This window comes from Panulirus ornatus, chromosome 65 (assembly GCF_036320965.1).
Source record: "Panulirus ornatus isolate Po-2019 chromosome 65, ASM3632096v1, whole genome shotgun sequence".
In the NCBI taxonomy this organism is placed as follows: Eukaryota; Metazoa; Arthropoda; class Malacostraca; order Decapoda; family Palinuridae; genus Panulirus; species Panulirus ornatus.
The window spans coordinates 23,916,903-23,934,241 of NC_092288.1; the positions used below are offsets into that span (position 1 = coordinate 23,916,903).

The 17,339-nt window shown below is 47.6% G+C and overlaps 2 protein-coding genes across 3 annotated transcripts in view; one reads left to right on the forward strand and one right to left on the reverse strand.

Moving 5' to 3' along the window:
* The window catches only part of l(1)G0289 (lethal (1) G0289), a 523,775-nt gene that overhangs the window by 75,166 nt on the left and 431,270 nt on the right, over nt 1–17,339 (forward strand). The window lies entirely within an intron of this gene.
* LOC139746642 (uncharacterized) overlaps nt 1–17,339 on the reverse strand; it is a 115,307-nt gene that overhangs the window by 42,448 nt on the left and 55,520 nt on the right. Inside the window, exon 2 of the mRNA XM_071658066.1 lies at nt 6,813–6,942. Within this exon, the coding sequence (XP_071514167.1) occupies nt 6,813–6,942 (130 nt within the window). The remainder of the gene's footprint in view (nt 1–6,812; nt 6,943–17,339) is intronic.

A 17,339-nucleotide genomic window follows, 5' to 3' on the forward strand; every position in this document is an offset into this window, starting at 1 on the left:
CTCTCTGAAGGCGCTGTGAGCCTTTGACACTAGCCTCAGAGATAACCAGACGTTCCATAGCCTGTCCTCTGAGCATCTTCACATCCAAAAGTCTCTCCTCTACACCCCTGATATGTAATACGTAATTCATTACCAACTTTCAACCCTCGTATATTTATGTATGCCTTTTTAAAGCTAATTTTCAATTTTACTTCCCTCGTATACTTGTGGAGGCATTTTTAAAGCCAATTTCCAATTCTTCTTCAGCACAGAACACAAGCTGGTCACTATATTCATATATATATATATATATATATATATATATATATATATATATATATACAGACAGACACAGTATGCTTAGCACGACTAAGTGTGTGTGTGTGTTCTCAGCAACACCATAATAATACAGTAAACAGTCGGGCTGCCTCACCTCCTAAGAAAAGACCCTCATAAAACCCCCCTCCACAGGAAAGACCCCATAAACCTCCCCCACTTTCCTCCCTCCTCCCTCCACAGCTGGACCCCAGGCCTCTCATAACATACCTCATCACTTCCTCAACCTTAAAGTTAAATGTTTCGCAGACGGTGCAAGGCTGCGTGGCTCTGTGTCACCCGCTCCCTTAACGTCCCTATTAAAGGCAGACTCTGTCCTTATATATATATATCTATATATATATATATATATATATATATATATATATATATATATATATATATATATATATAGATAGATAGATAGATAGATAGATAGATAGATTTATTTATTTTATTATACTTTGTCGCTGTCTCCCGTGTTACCGAGGTAGCGCAAGGAAACAGACGAAAGAATGGCCATACCCAGCCACATACACATGTATGTACATACACGTTCGCACACGCACATATACATACTTATACATTTCAGCTTATATATACATACACAGACATATACATATATACACATGTACATATTCATACTGTCTGCCTTCATTCATTTCCGTCGCCACCCCGCCACACATGGAATGACCCCCCCCCCCCCCCCCCACGCGTGCGAGGTAGCGCTAGGAAAAGACAACAAAGGCCACATTCGTTCACACTCAGTCTCTAGCTGTCATGTAATAATGCACCGAAACTACAGCTCCCTTTCCACATCCAGGCCCCACACAACTTTCCATGATTTACCCCAGACACTTCACACGCCCTGGTTCAATCCATTGACAGCACGTCGACCTCGGTATACCACATCGTTCTAATTCACTCTGTTCCTTGCACGCCTTTCACCCTTCTGCATGTTCAGGCCCCGATCGCTCAAAATCTTTTTCACTCCATCCTTCCGCCTCCAATTTGGTCTCCCACTTCTCGTTCCCTCCACCTCTGACACATATATCCTCTTGGTCAATCTTTCCTCACTCATTCTCTCCATGTGACCAAACCATTTCAAAACACCCTCTTCTGCTCTCTCAACCACGCTCTTTTTATTTCCACACATCTCTCTTACCCTTACGTTACTTACTCGATCAAACCACCTCACACCACACATTGTCCTCAAACATCTCATTTCCAGCACATCCACCCTCCTGCGCACAACTCTATCCATAGCCCACGCCTCGCAACCATACAACATTGTTGGAACCACTATTCCTTCAAACATACCCATTTTTGCTTTCCAAGATAATGTTCTCGACTTCCACACATTCTTCAAGGCTCCCAGGATTTTCGCCCCCTCCCCTACCCTATGATTCTCTTCCGCTTCCATGGTTCCATCCGCTGCCAGATCCACTCCCAGATATCTAAAACACTTCACTTCCTCCAGTTTTTCTCCATTCAAACTTACCTCCCAATTGACTTGACCCTCAACCCTACTGTACCTAATAACCTTGCTCTTATTCACATTTACTCTTAACTTTCTTCTTTCACACACTTTACCAAACTCAGTCACCAGCTTCTGCAGTTTCTCACATGAATCTGCCACCAGCACTGTATCATCAGCATTTTTGTGGTAGTGTGTTAAATTTCTTATTCCTATCTCTACAAAATATCCCATCACCACAAAATCCCATCACCACAAAATCCTTTCACCACATAATCCCATCACCACATAATCCTATCACCACAATATCCCATCTCCACAAATCGTCTAATAGATATTCATTGCCAGGCATTATTTTTTTTTTTCATTTTTCAGTAAAGTTGATAATTCCGTTATGAAGTGTTTGAAGATGTGTGTGTGTGTGTGTGTGTGGAGGGGGGGGGGGGACGTGTGGTGGAACGACCCTGCATTGCGACGGTACGACCCTGGATTGCGACGGTACGACCCTGGAGTGCGACGGTACGACCCTGGATTGCGCTGGTACGACCCTGGAGTGCGACGGTACGACTCTCGATTGCAACGGTACGACCCTGGATTGCGACGGTACGACCTTGGATCGCGACGGTACGACCCTGGATTGCGACGGTACGACCCTGGATCGCGACGGTACGACCCTGGATCGCGACGGTACGACCCTGAATTGCGACGGTACGACCCTGGATAGCGACGGTACGACCCTGGAGTGCGACGGTACGACCCTGGATTGCGACGGTACGACCCTGGAGTGCGACGGTACGACCCTGGATCGCGACGATACGACCCTGGATTGCGACGGTACGACCTTGGATCGCGACGGTACGACCCTGGATTGCGACGGTACGACCCTGGATCGCGACGGTACGACCCTGGATTGCAGCATTACGACCCTGGATTGCGACGGTACGACCCTGGATTGCGACCGTATGACCCTGGATTGCGACGGTACGACCCTGGATTGCGACGGTACGACCCTGGATTGCAACATTACGACCCTGGATTGCGACGGTACGACCCTAGATTGCAACATTACGACCCTGGATTGCGACGGTACGACCCTGGATTGCGACGGTACGACCATGGATTGCAACATTACGACCCTGGATTGCGACGGTACGACCCTGGATCGCGACGGTACGACCCTGGATTGCGCTGGTACGACCCTGGATTGCGACGGTACGACCCTGGATCGCGAGGATACGACCCTGGATTGCGACGGTACGACCCTGGATTGCAACATTACGACCCTGGATTGCGACCGTATGACCCTGGATTGCGACGGTACGACCCTGGATTGCGACGGTACGACCCTGGATTGCAACATTACGACCCTGGATTGCAACATTACGACCCTCGATTGCGACGTTACGACCCTGGATTGCGACGGTACGACCCTTGATTGCGACGGTACGACCCTTGATTGCGACGGTACGACCCTGGATTGCGACGGTACGACCCTTGAATATGATAATTTGGCCATGATTTCGTTACTGGATGGCGTGATAAATGTCTTATTGTCTGTATCTTTATCTTATTCTGTCATCTCTGGTCAGAGAAACCGCTATGTTATGATCGCCGTTTCCCGCATCAGCGAGGTAGCCTCAGGAAATGGTCCATCCACTCATATACACATATAGATACATAAACGCCCATACACGCATATATATATATATATATATATATATATATATATATATATATATATATATATTTATATATATATATATATATATATATATATATATATATATATATATATATATATATATATATATATATGTATATATATATATATGTACATGTACATATACTTGCTTGCCTTCATCCATTCCCGTCGCTACCCCGCCCCATAGGAAACAGCATCGCTACCCCCTGCTTCAGCGAGGTAGCGTCAGGAAAACAGACAAAATAAAGGCCATCTTATATACATGACATATATACACCAGTTTCCGCCAGGTTACCATGTCTCGACCAATTCGGAAGAGAGGATGAAGAGCTAGTTCTACTGTGGGCCGATTCCCCAGCCCAGGATTCGAACCTGGGGCGGTTCCGTGCGTGTTACACAGTCAGCAACGCTAACCATCACCAAGGAAGCACAAATTAGATTTATGAAGTTTAATTTTAGATTTTTTCTTGTCAATTTTTAAGTATTTAGATAACTTTATTATTTTACGTAAATCTAATTAAAATATAAACTTTTGTGTATAATTAAATGAGAGAGAACTCGATGCCTGAATATATTTCAGATATAATTCACTTATAATAGATGATGATAGACTCATAAATGATGTATTGTTTATAAAAATAAATTAGTTATTTTTTCATAACTTTGAAGTAGAAATAAGTTTCCCAGTGTTCTTATGTGTTAAGGTAAGAGGGTCTTATAGAAATGTAATTCACAAGAAACATGGTCGATTCACAGTGACATGGTCGATTCACAGTGACATGGTCGATTCACAGTGACATGGTCGATTCACAGTGACATGGTCGATTCACAATGACATGGTCGATTCACAGTGACATGGTCGATTCACAGTGACATGGTCGATTCACAGTGACATGGTCGATTCACAGTGACATGGTCGGTTCACAGTGACATGGTCGATTCACAGTGACATGGTCGATTCACAGTGACATGGTCGGTTCACAGTGACATGGTCGATTCACAGTGACATGGTCGGTTCACAGTGATATGGTCGGTTCACAGTGATATGGTCGATTCACAGTGACATGGTCGATTCACAGTGACATGGTCCGTTCACAGTGACATGGTCGGTTCACAGTGACATGGTCGGTTCACAGTGAAATGGTCGGTTCACAGTGACATGGTCGATTCACAGTGACATGGTCGGTTCACAGTGACATGGTCGATTCACAGTGACATGGTCGGTTCACAGTGACATGGTCGGTTCACAGTGACATGGTCGATTCACAGTGACATGGTCGATTCACAGTGACATGGTCGATTCACAGTGACATTGTCGATTCACAGTGACATGGTCGGTTCACAGTGAAATGGTCGGTTCACAGTGACATGGTCGGTTCACAGTGACATAGTCGATTCACAGTGACATGGTCGATTCACAGTGACATGGTCGATTCACAGTGACATGGTCGGTTCACAGTGACATGGTCGGTTCACAGTGACATGGTCGGTTCACAGTGACATGGTCGATTCACAGTAACATGGTCGATTCACAGTAACATGGTCGATTTACAGTGACATGGTCGATTTACAGTGACATGGTCGGTTCACAGTGAAATGGTCGGTTCACAGTGACGTGGTCGATTCACAGTGACATTGTCGATTCACAGTGACATGGTCGGTTCACAGTGAAATGGTCGGTTCACAGTGACGTGGTCGATTCACAGTGACATGGTCGATTTACAGTGACATGGTCGATTCACAGTAACATGGTCGATTTACAGTGACATGGTCGATTTTTTGCAGTGTGCCTGAGCCAGACTTTTAATTTTTGGTGTGGTAGAGGCTAATATGAATCACTCCCAGCCTGGTAGATTAGACCAGGACTGCCTATTAGCCTGGTAGACTAGACCAGGACAACCTACCAGACTGGTAGATTAAACCAAGACAACCTACCAGCCTAATACATTACACCAGGACAACCTACCAGCTTGGTAGACTAACCCAAGACAACCTACCAGCTTGGTAGACTAACCCAAGACAACCTACCAGCCTTATAGGTTAGACCAGGACAACCTACCAGCCTGGTAGACTAAACCAAGACAACCTACCAGCCTAATAGATTACACCAGGACAACCTACCAGCTTGGTAGACTAAACCAAGACAACCTACCAGCCTTATAGATTAGACCAGGACAACCTACCAGCCTGGTAGACTAAACCAAGACAACCTACCAGCCTAATAGATTACACCAGGACAACCTACCAGCTTGGTAGACTAAACCAAGACAACCTACCAGCCTTATAGATTAGACCAGGACAACCTACCAGCCTGGTAGACTAGGACTACCTGTCAACCTGGTAGATTAGACCAAGACTACGTATCTAGCACCCCGATAGTAAAGACTTAAGATTGGTAGACTTGGTCGACTCATCTGAGGATGGGTCGTGAGGTCTGGTCGACTCATCTGAGGATCGGTCATGAAGTCTGGTCGACTCATCTGAGGATGGGTCGTCAGGTCTGTTCGATCTACCTGAGGATGGGTTGTAAAGTCTGGTCGACCCACCTGAGGATGGGTTGAGGTCTGGTCGATCCACCTGAGGATGGGTCATGAGGTCTGGTCGACTCACCTGGGGTCTGGTCGACTCACCTGAAGAAGAGGGTCGTGAAGTCTGGTCGACTCGCATGAAGAAGAGGGTCGTGAAGTCTGGTCGACTCACCTGAGATCTGGTCGACTCACCTGAGATCTGGTCGACTCACCTGAGTTCTGGTCGACTCACCTGAGATCTGGTCGACTCACCTGAGGTCTGGTCGACTCACCTGAAGTCTGGTCGACTCACCTGAGGTCTGGTCGACTCACCTGAGGTCTGGTCGACTCACCTGAGGTCTGGTCGACTCACCTGAGATCTGATCGACTCACCTGAGATCTGATCGACTCACCTGAGATCTGGTCGACTCACCTGAGATCTGGTCGACTCACCTGAGATCTGGTCGACTCACCGGAGATCTGGTCGACTCACCTGAGGTCTGGTCGACTTACCTGAGGTCTGGTCGACTCACCTGAGCTGAGATCTGGTCGACTCACCTGAGATCTGGTCGACTCACCCGAGATCTGGTCGACTCACCCGAGATCTGGTCGACTCACCTGAGATCTGGTCGACTCACCTGAGATCTGGTCGACTCACCTGAGGTCTGGTCGACTCACCTGAGGTCTGGTCGACTCACCTGAGTTCTGGTCGACTCACCTGAGATCTGGTCGACAGGTCTGGTCGACTCACCTGAGATCTGGTCGACAGGTCTGGTCGACTCACCTGAGATCTGGTCGACAGTTCTGGTCGACAGTTCTGGTCTCGACTCACCTGAGTATGGGTCGTGAGGTGTGGTTGAGGTACCAGAGGACCAGGTTGGGTGTGTCGTGTGGGTGGGTAGGCTGGCGGCAGGGGAGCCTGGCTGTCTCGCCCTGGGCTACCCACACCCCGACCAGCGGACCTGCAACACAGGGGAACAACTGGAACGGAACGTGTATGTATGATTACAGAGAGGGGAACGAACTGGATGTATATCAACTGACTGTTGTTATATCTCTCTCTTGCGTCTCCCCTGATGATGTGATATTACACGAAAGTGCACTTGGGAACTTATCGTGTTCCATTTTCCCCGTGGTAAACAGAGAAGAGGTAGTAAAAGCTTTGCGGAAGATGAAAGCCGGCAAGGCAGCAGGTTTGGATGGTATTGCAGTGGAATTTATTAAAAAAGGGGGTGACTGTATTGTTGACTGGTTGGTAAGGTTATTTAATGTATGTATGACTCACGGTGAGGTGCCTGAGGATTGGCGGAATGCGTGCATAGTGCCATTGTACAAAGGCAAAGGGGATAAGAGTGAGTGCTCAAATTACAGAGGTATAAGTTTGTTGAGTATTCCTGGTAAATTATATGGGAGGGTATTGATTGAGAGGGTGAAGGCATGTACAGAGCATCAGATTGGGGAAGAGCAGTGTGGTTTCAGAAGTGGTAGAGGATGTGTGGATCAGGTGTTTGCTTTGAAGAATGTATGTGAGAAATACTTAGAAAAGCAAATAGATTTGTATGTAGCATTTATGGATCTGGAGAAGGCATATGATAGAGTTGATAGAGATGCTCTGTGGAAGGTATTAAGAATATATGGTGTGGGAGGCAAGTTGTTAGAAGCAGTGAAAAGTTTTTATCGAGGATGTAAGGCATGTGTACGTGTAGGAAGAGAGGAAAGTGATTGGTTCTCAGTGAATGTAGGTTTGCGGCAGGGGTGTGTGATGTCTCCATGGTTGTTTAATTTGTTTATGGATGGGGTTGTTAGGGAGGTGAATGCAAGAGTTTTGGAGAGAGGGGCAAGTATGAAGTCTGTTGGGGATGAGAGAGCTTGGGAAGTGAGTCGGTTGTTGTTCGCTGATGATACAGCGCTGGTGGCTGATTCATGTGAGAAACTGCAGAAGCTGGTGACTGAGTTTGGTAAAGTGTGTGAAAGAAGAAAGTTAAGAGTAAATGTGAATAAGAGCAAGGTTATTAGGTACAGTAGGGTTGAGGGTCAAGTCAATTGGGAGGTGAGTTTGAATGGAGAAAAACTGGAGGAAGTGAAGTGTTTTAGATATCTGGGAGTGGATCTGGCAGCGGATGGAACTATGGAAGCGGAAGTGGATCATAGGGTGGGGGAGGGGGCGAAAATTCTGGGAGTCTTGAAGAATGTGTGGAAGTCGAGAACATTATCTTGGAAAGCAAAAATGGGTATGTTTGAAGGAATAGTGGTTCCAACAATGTTGTATGGTTGCGAGGCGTGGGCTATGGATAGAGTTGTGCGCAGGAGGATGGATGTGCTGGAAATGAGATGTTTGAGGACAATGTGTGGTGTGAGGTGGTTTGATCGAGTAAGTAACGTAAGGGTAAGAGAGATGTGTGGAAATAAAAAGAGCGTGGTTGAGAGAGCAGAAGAGGGTGTTTTGAAATGGTTTGGGCACATGGAGAGAATGAGTGAGGAAAGATTGACCAAGAGGATATATGTGTCGGAGGTGGAGGGAACGAGGAGAAGAGGGAGACCAAATTGGAGGTGGAAAGATGGAGTGAAAAAGATTTTGTGTGATCGGGGCCTGAACATGCAGGAGGGTGAAAGGAGGGCAAGGAATAGAGTGAATTGGAGCGATGTGGTATACCGGGGTTGACGTGCTGTCAGTGGATTAAATCAAGGCATGTGAAGCGTCCGGGGTAAACCATGGAAAGCTGTGTAGGTATGTATATTTGCGTGTGTGGACGTATGTATATACATGTGTATGGGGCGGGTTGGGCCATTTCTCTCGTCTGTTTCCTTGCGCTACCTCGCAAACGCGGGAGACAGCGACAAAGTATAATAAAAAAAGAATAAAAAAAAAAATATATATATATATATATATATATATATATATATATATATATATATATATATATATATATATATATATATATATATCGACCCTTTCTCTTAGCCTTGCCAAAAGACTGGAAACCAGACCTTCATATCTTGTCTTCCATGTCACCGCTATGTTTAGCTGTGCACAAGAAGACTGCAGCGGGAAAGCGCTAAAGTCCAGCGGGAAAGCGCTAGACTGCAGCGGGAAAGCGCTAAAGTTCAGCGGGAAAGCGCTAGACTGCAGCGGGAAAGCGCTAAGTGCTAAGGTAAGAAGCGGCGTCGGGGGGGGGGGGGGGGGGATGATGATGGGCGCCTCCCTCCTCCCTCCTCCCTCTCCCACAGGCAGTACTAGCTCTTCCTCCTCCGGCACGTGCTGACGCCACTTCCCTTATCTGTCGTAACTGCTCGTTTATCTCGCCTGCACGAGCACATAAGGTCGCTCACGCCGGGACGAGACGATAAGAAAGTGACCTGTACACATAGGAGCATTACATTGTGTACATGTACAGATGTGTGGTCTCTGTAATCTCACATTGTGTACATGTACAGATGTCTGCTCTCTGTACTCTTACATTGTGTACATGTACAGATGTGTGCTCTCTGTACTCTTACATTGTGTACATGTACAGATGTGTGGTCTCTGTACTCTTACATTGTGTACATGTACACATATGTGCTCTCTGTACTCTTACATTGTGTACATGTACAGATGTGTGGTCTCTGTACTCTTACATTGTGTACATGTACAGATGTGTGCTCTCTGTACTCTTACATTGTGTACATGTACACATATGTGCTCTCTGTACTCTTACATTGTGTACATGTACAGATATGTGTTCTCTGTACTCTTACATTGTGTACATGTACAGAGGTGAGCTCTGTACTCTTACATTGTGTACATGTACAGATGTGTGCTCTCTGTACTCTTACATTGTGTACATGTACAGATGTGTGCTCTCTGTACTCTTACATTGTGTACATGTACAGAGGTGTGCTCTGTACTCTTACATTGTGTACATGTACAGATGTGTGCTCTCTGTACTCTTACATTGTGTACATGTACAGATGTGTGCTCTCTGTACTCTTACATTGTGTACATGTACAGATGTGTGCTCTCTGTACTCTTACATTGTGTACATGTACAGATGTGTGCTCTCTGTACTCTTACATTGTGTACATGTACAGAGGTGTGCTCTCTGTACTCTTACATTGTGTACATGTACACATATGTGCTCTCTGTACTCTTACATTGTGTACATGTACAGATATGTGTTCTCTGTACTCTTACATTGTGTACATGTACAGAGGTGTGCTCTGTACTCTTACATTGTGTACATGTACAGATGTGTGCTCTCTGTACTCTTACATTGTGTACATGTACAGATGTGTGCTCTCTGTACTCTTACATTGTGTACATGTACAGAGGTGTGCTCTGTACTCTTACATTGTGTACATGTACAGATGTGTGCTCTCTGTACTCTTACATTGTGTACATGTACAGATGTGTGCTCTCTGTACTCTTACATTGTGTACATGTACAGATGTGTGCTCTCTGTACTCTTACATTGTGTACATGTACAGATGTGTGCTCTCTGTACTCTTACATTGTGTACATGTACAGATGTGTGCTCTCTGTACTCTTACATTGTGTACATGTACAGATGTGTGCTCTCTGTACTCTTACATTGTGTACATGTACAGATGTGTGCTCTCTGTACTCTTACATTGTGTACATGTACAGATGTGTGCTCTCTGTACTCTTACATTGTGTACATGTACAGATGTGTGCTCTCTGTACTCTTACATTGTGTACATGTACAGATGTGTGCTCTCTGTACTCTTACATTGTGTACATGTACAGATGTGTGCTCTCTGTACTCTTACATTGTGTACATGTACAGAGGTGTGCTCTGTACTCTTACATTGTGTACATGTACAGATGTGTCCTCTTTGTACTCTTACATTGTGTACATGTACAGATGTGTGCTCTCTGTACTCTTACATTGTGTACATGTACAGATGTGTGCTCTCTGTACTCTTACATTGTGTACATGTACAGATGTGTGGTCTCTGTACTCTTACATTGTGTACATGTACACATATGTGCTCTCTGTACTCTTACATTGTGTACATGTACAGATGTGTCCTCTTTGTACTCTTACATTGTGTACATGTACAGATGTGTGCTCTCTGTACTCTTACATTGTGTACATGTACAGATGTGTGCTCTCTGTACTCTTACATTGTGTACATGTACCATCAGATCTCATTTGCATACTCATTTGCATACGCAAGCTGTACCACGGTGGTCCGTCCGTCCGTCCGTGTCGTGTTCGAGATGTCACTAACGCGACCCGGAATTACCAGAGGTGGAGTGGTGGAGGGTCGGGTTGTGTTGTGGTGGTGGACGACTGAGTGGGTGTGTGTGGGGCGGGGCGGAGGGGCGTGGCCCCCCGTGCTGCTGGGCGTGTGTGGGGGCGTGACCCACACACACGTGTGTGTGACCCAGTTATTTATTTACCAATTATTTATTTATTTATTTTCTTTGGACAAGACACTCGCCCTTTGGGATCCCACTTGACCGATGGTCGTTTGAAGGAAACTATCGAACCAGTGATTAGTGGACACACGGGGGGGGGGGGGGGGGGTCCTCCCTCATCAAGCGGGAGTGATAAGAGATGATAGGGGATGTTAAGGGATGATAAGAGATAAGGGATGATAGGGGATGATAAGAGATAAGGGATGATAGGGGATGATAAGGGATGATAAGAGATAAGGGATGATAGGGGATGATAAGGGATGATAAGAGATAAGGGATGATAAGAGGTAAGAGATGATAAGGGATTATAAGAGATGATAAGGGATGATAAGAGATGATAAGAGATGATAAGGGATGATAAGAGATGATAAGGGATGATAAGGGATGATAAGAGATGATAAGGGATGATAAGACATGATAAGGGATGATAAGAGATGATATAAGGGATGATAAGAGATGATAAGAGATGATAAGGGATGATAAGAGATTATAAGGGATGATAAGAGATGATAAGGGATGATAAGAGATGAGAAGAGATGATAAGGGATGATAAGAGATGATAAGGGATGATAAGGGATGATAAGAGATGATAAAGGATGATAAGAGATAAGAGATGATAAGGGATGATAAGAGATAAGGGATGATAAGGGATGATAAGAGATGATAAGGGATGATAAGAGATGATAAGGGATGATAAGGGATGATAAGAGATGATAAGAGATGATAAGGGATGATAAGGGATGATAAGAGATGATAAGGGATGATAAGAGATGATAAGAGATGATAAGGGATGATAAGAGATGATAAGGGATGATAAGAGATAAGGGATGATAAGAGATGATAAGGGATGATAAGAGATGATAAGGGATGATGAGATGATAAGAGATGATAAGGGATGATAAGAGATGATAAGGGATGATAAGAGATGATAAGAGATGATAAGGGATGATAAGAGATGATAAGGGATGATAAGAGATAAGAGATGATAAGGGATGATAAGAAATGATAAGGGATGATAAAAAAGGGATGATAAAAAAGGGATGATAAGGGATGATAAGAGATGATAAGGGATGATAAGGGATGATAAGAGATGATAAGGGATGATAAGAGGTGTCTCTTATCGCGTGTGATTTTTCTGTGGCCTTCACTAAGGCCGTCTGGTGGTCGTGGTCGGGCAGTCTTCCCTCCTTACCTCCAGGCGCGTCACACGGAAAACGACTCGGTGTCAATTGTCGTTGATTTTCCTGCGTTTTTGGTCGTTTTTGGTTGGCCGAGACTCGGAGGGCGTGTGTGTGTGTGGTTTGACTCGGAGGGCGTGTGTGTGGTTTGACTCGGAGGGCGTGTGTGTGGTTTGACTCGGAGGGCGTGTGTGTGTGTGGTTTGACTCGGAGGGCGTGTGTGTGGTTTGACTCGGAGGGCGTGTGTGTGTGTGGTTTGACTCGGAGGGCGTGTGTGTGTGTGTGGTTTGACTCGGAGGGCGTGTGTCTGTGTGGTTTGACTCGGAGGGCGTGTGTGTGGGTGGTTTGACGTGTAGGGCGTGTGTGTGTGTGTGGTTTGACTCGGAGGGCGTGTGTGTGTGGTTTGACTCGGAGGGCGTGTGTGTGTGTAGTTTGACTCGGAGGGCGCGTGTGTGTGTGGTTTGACTCATAGGGCGTGTGTGTGTGTGGTTTGACTCGGAGAGCGTGTGTGTGTGGTTTGACTCGGAGGGCGTGTGTGTGTGGTTTGACTCGGAAGGCGTGTGTGTGTGTGTGGTTTGACTCGGAGGGCGTGTGTGTGTGTGGGTTGACTCGGAGGGCGTGTGTGTGTGTGGTTTGACTCGGAGGGCGTGTGTGTGTGGTTTGACTCGGAGGGCGTGTGTGTGTGTGGTTTGACTCGGCGGGCGTGTGTGTGTGTGGTTTGACTCGGAGGGCGTGTGTGTGTGTGGTTTGACTCGGCGGGCGTGTGTGTGTGTGGTTTGACTCGGAGGGCGTGTGTGTGTGGTTTGACTCGGCGGGCGTGTGTGTGTGTGGTTTGACTCGGAGGGCGTGTGTGTGTGTGGTTTGACTCGGAGGGCGTGTGTGTGTGTGTAGTTTGACTCGGAGGGCGTGTGTGTGGATGGTTTGACGTGTAGGGCGTGTGTGTGTGTGTGTGGTTTGACTCGGAGGGCGTGTGTGTGTGTGGGTTGACTCGGAGGGCGTGTGTGTGTGTGGTTTGACTCGGAGGGCGTGTGTGTGTGGTTTGACTCGGAGGGCGTGTGTGTGGGTGGTTTGACGTGTAGGGCGTGTGTGTGTGTGGTTTGACTCGGAGGGCGTGTGTGTGTGTGTGGTTTGACGACTGGTTATTGGCGACAAGGGAAAAATTTTGGACATTGAAGCGAGAGATAAAGTTAAAACACATTAGAATTAAGACGTTAGATTAGAATGAAGTTAAAACAGATTAAAATTAAGACGTTAGATTAGAATGAAGTTAAAACAGATTAAAATTAAGACGTTAGATTAGAATTAAGACATTCGATGCGAATTGAAACGTTAGATGAAAATGAAGGCATTGAATTAGAATTAAGACATTGAAATTAAGATATTGAATTAGAATTACCACATTAGATTAAAACTAAGACATTGGATTAACATTAGAATGTTAAAAGATGCAATTCAAAGGCAATATCGGAGATGGTAGGAACAAAGAAAACGGCCAGAGGGCAACAAGAACGGGAGATGTATAGAAAACGGCCAGAGGACAACACGAACGGGAGACGTATAGAAAACGGCCAGAGGACAACACGAACGGGAGACGTATAGAAAACGGCCAGAGGAGAACAAGAACGGGAGACGTATAGAAAACGGCCAGAGGACAACAAGAACGAGAGACGTATAGAAAACGGCCAGAGGACAACACGAACGGGAGACGTATAGAAAACGGCCAGAGGACAACAAGAACGGGAGACGTACAGAAAACGACTGGAGGACAACACGAACGGGAGACATATAGAAAACGGCCAGAGGAGAACAAGAACGGGAGATGTATAGAAAACGGCCAGAGGACAACAAGAACGAGAGACGTATAGAAAACGGCCGGAGGACCACAAGAACGGAGGGGGGACTTGAAGAGATGGTCGAGGGCCCAACTGCCTTGCCCTACAGAGGTCGGGAATGCACCGGGACGTAAGCGGTCAAGTCCTAGAGGGGGGGTGACGTAAGTAGGGAAGAAAAAAGAACTCTGAGAAGTAGTGAAGATGGGACGAGCGAGGTGGATGGGATACGCCTCTTGACCAGGGACACCTGGCCCCAGATCCAAGAGGGTTTGGGTTCGAGAAAAAGGCATGGGAGCCGTGTGTGCGTGTGTGTGTGTGTGTGTATTTTTTTCCCCCCACCGTGGGCGAGAGAAGAGTAAGGGGTGATTTGTTCACGGCTTTTGAGTCTCTCTACAGCAAGATTGAACGCACGCCCCCCCCCCCCCCCCGCTCACACCATGTAGCGTCATGTAGAGAGAATCGCGTTCGACAAGGTTGGGATGGAACTCCCAGCTTGTATACAGGAGTTCGAAGCGGTTCGGTGGTGAATGAACGTTCAAAACATCCCCTCCCCCCCACGCGTGTAGACCCGTGTAGAACTCCCGCCTCGTACTGTATAAGAGATGGGGCCCCCCCACCAATGTAGAACTTACCCCCCCCTTGTACTGTTTAAGAGATGGGGGGCCCCCACTCATGTAGAACTCCCTCCCCCTACGCATGTATAACTCCGTCCCCGACGTATGTAGAACTCCCTCCCCCACGCATGTAGAATTCCCTCCCCCTGCTCATGTAGAACTCCCTCCCCCACGTATGTAGAACTCCCTCCCTCCCCCCATGCATGTATAACACACTCCCCCACGCATGTAGAACTCCCTCCCTCCCCCACGCATGTAGAACTCCCTCCCTCCCCCACGCATGTAGAACTCCCTCCCTCCCCCCAACGCATGTAGAACTCACTCTCCCCACGCATGTAGAACACCCTCCCCCTACGCATATAGAACTCCCTTCCCTCACGCATGTAGAACACCCTCCCCCTACGCATATAGAACTCCCTTCCCTCACGCATGTAGAACACCCTCCCCCTACGCATATAGAACTCCCTTCCCTCACGCATGTAGAACTCCCTTCCCCCCCCCCCCCCCCACGCATGTAGAACTTCCTCCTCGCACTGTACAAGACATAGGGACCCTCCCATGACCCCCCGCCCCCCCCCCTATGGTAGAAATAGGTCATGGGGGCGCCCCATGACCCCCCGCCCCCCCCCGCCCCTCCCCCCACATTTAAAGTGCGTTCGAGCAGGCGGGCGGGAGTTTTATGGTCGGTCTCCTTCAAACGCATCGATCTGGTCAGGTGATGTGGGGGGGCCCCCCTGCTGGCTGGCTGGGGGCCCCCCATCATGGTGGTCAGCAGGCACTCAGTACACCCTTGACCTCACCTGACCTTCGCCTGACCTCACCTGACCTTCGCATGACCTCACCTGACCTTCACCTGACCTCACCTGACCTTCGCCTGACCTCACCTGACCTTCACCTGACCTCACCTGACCTTCACCTGACCTCACCTAACCTTCGCATGACCTCACCTGACCTTACCTGACCCCATACTTCACGTGACCTCAGCTGACCCTCCACTTCACGTGACCTCAGTTGACCCTCACTTCACGTGACCTCAGCTGACCCCCGCTTCACGTGACCTCAGCTGACCCCCCACTTCACGTGACCTCACCTGACCACCCACTTCATGTGACCTCACCTGACCCCCACTTCACGTGACCTCAGCTGACTCCCCACTTCACGTGACCTCAGCTGACCCCCACTTCACGTGACCTCAGCTGACCCCCACTTCACGTGACCTCAGCTGACCCCCACTTCACGTGACCTCACTTGACCCCCACTTCATGTGACCTCACCTGACCCCCCACTTCACGTGACCTCACTTGACCCCCACCTCACGTGACCTCACTTGACCCCCACTTCACGTGACCTCAGCTGACCCCCACTTCGCGTGACCTCACCTGACCCCCACTTCACGTGACCTCAGCTGACCCCCACTTCACGTGACCTCAGCTGACCCCCACTTCACGTGACCTCAGCTGACCCCCACTTCATGTGACCTCAGCTGACCCCCCACTTCACGTGACCTCAGTTGACCCCACTTACGTGACCCAGCTGACCCCCACTTCACGTGACCTCACTTGACCCCACTATCACGTGACCTCAGCTGACCCCCCACTTCACGTGACCTCACCTGACCCCCACTTCACGTGACCTCACCTGCCCCCCACTTCACGTGACCTCAGCTGACCCCACTTCACGTGACCTCACCTGACCCCCACTTCACGTGACCTCAGCTGACCCCCACTTCACGTGACCTCACCTGACCCCCCCACTTCACGTGACCTTAGCTGACCCCCACTTCACGTGACCACTGCCCCCAATCAGTGACCTCACTGACCCCCACTTCACGTGACCTCACCTGACCCCCCACTTCACGTGACCTCACCTGACCCCCCCACTTCACGTGACCTCACCTGACTCCCCACTTCACTTGACCTCAGCTGACCACCACTTCACGTGACCTCACTTGACCCCCCACTTCACGTGACCTCACTTGACCCCCACTTCACGTGACCTCAGCTGACCCCCCCACTTCACGTGACTTCACTTGACCCCCACTTCATGTGACCTCACTTGACCCCCACTGCACGTGACCTCAGCTGACCCCCCACTTCACGTGAGACTTGCTGCTCCATAAACATCCCTTCATATTAACGACACTTTGACCCTCGCCTCTGAGATATTGTAGATATAGATATTATAGATATAGATATTATAGATAGATATATAGATATAGATATAGATGTTATAGATATAGATATTATAGATATAGATATAGATATTATAGATAGATATATAGATATAGATATAGATATTATAGATATAGAT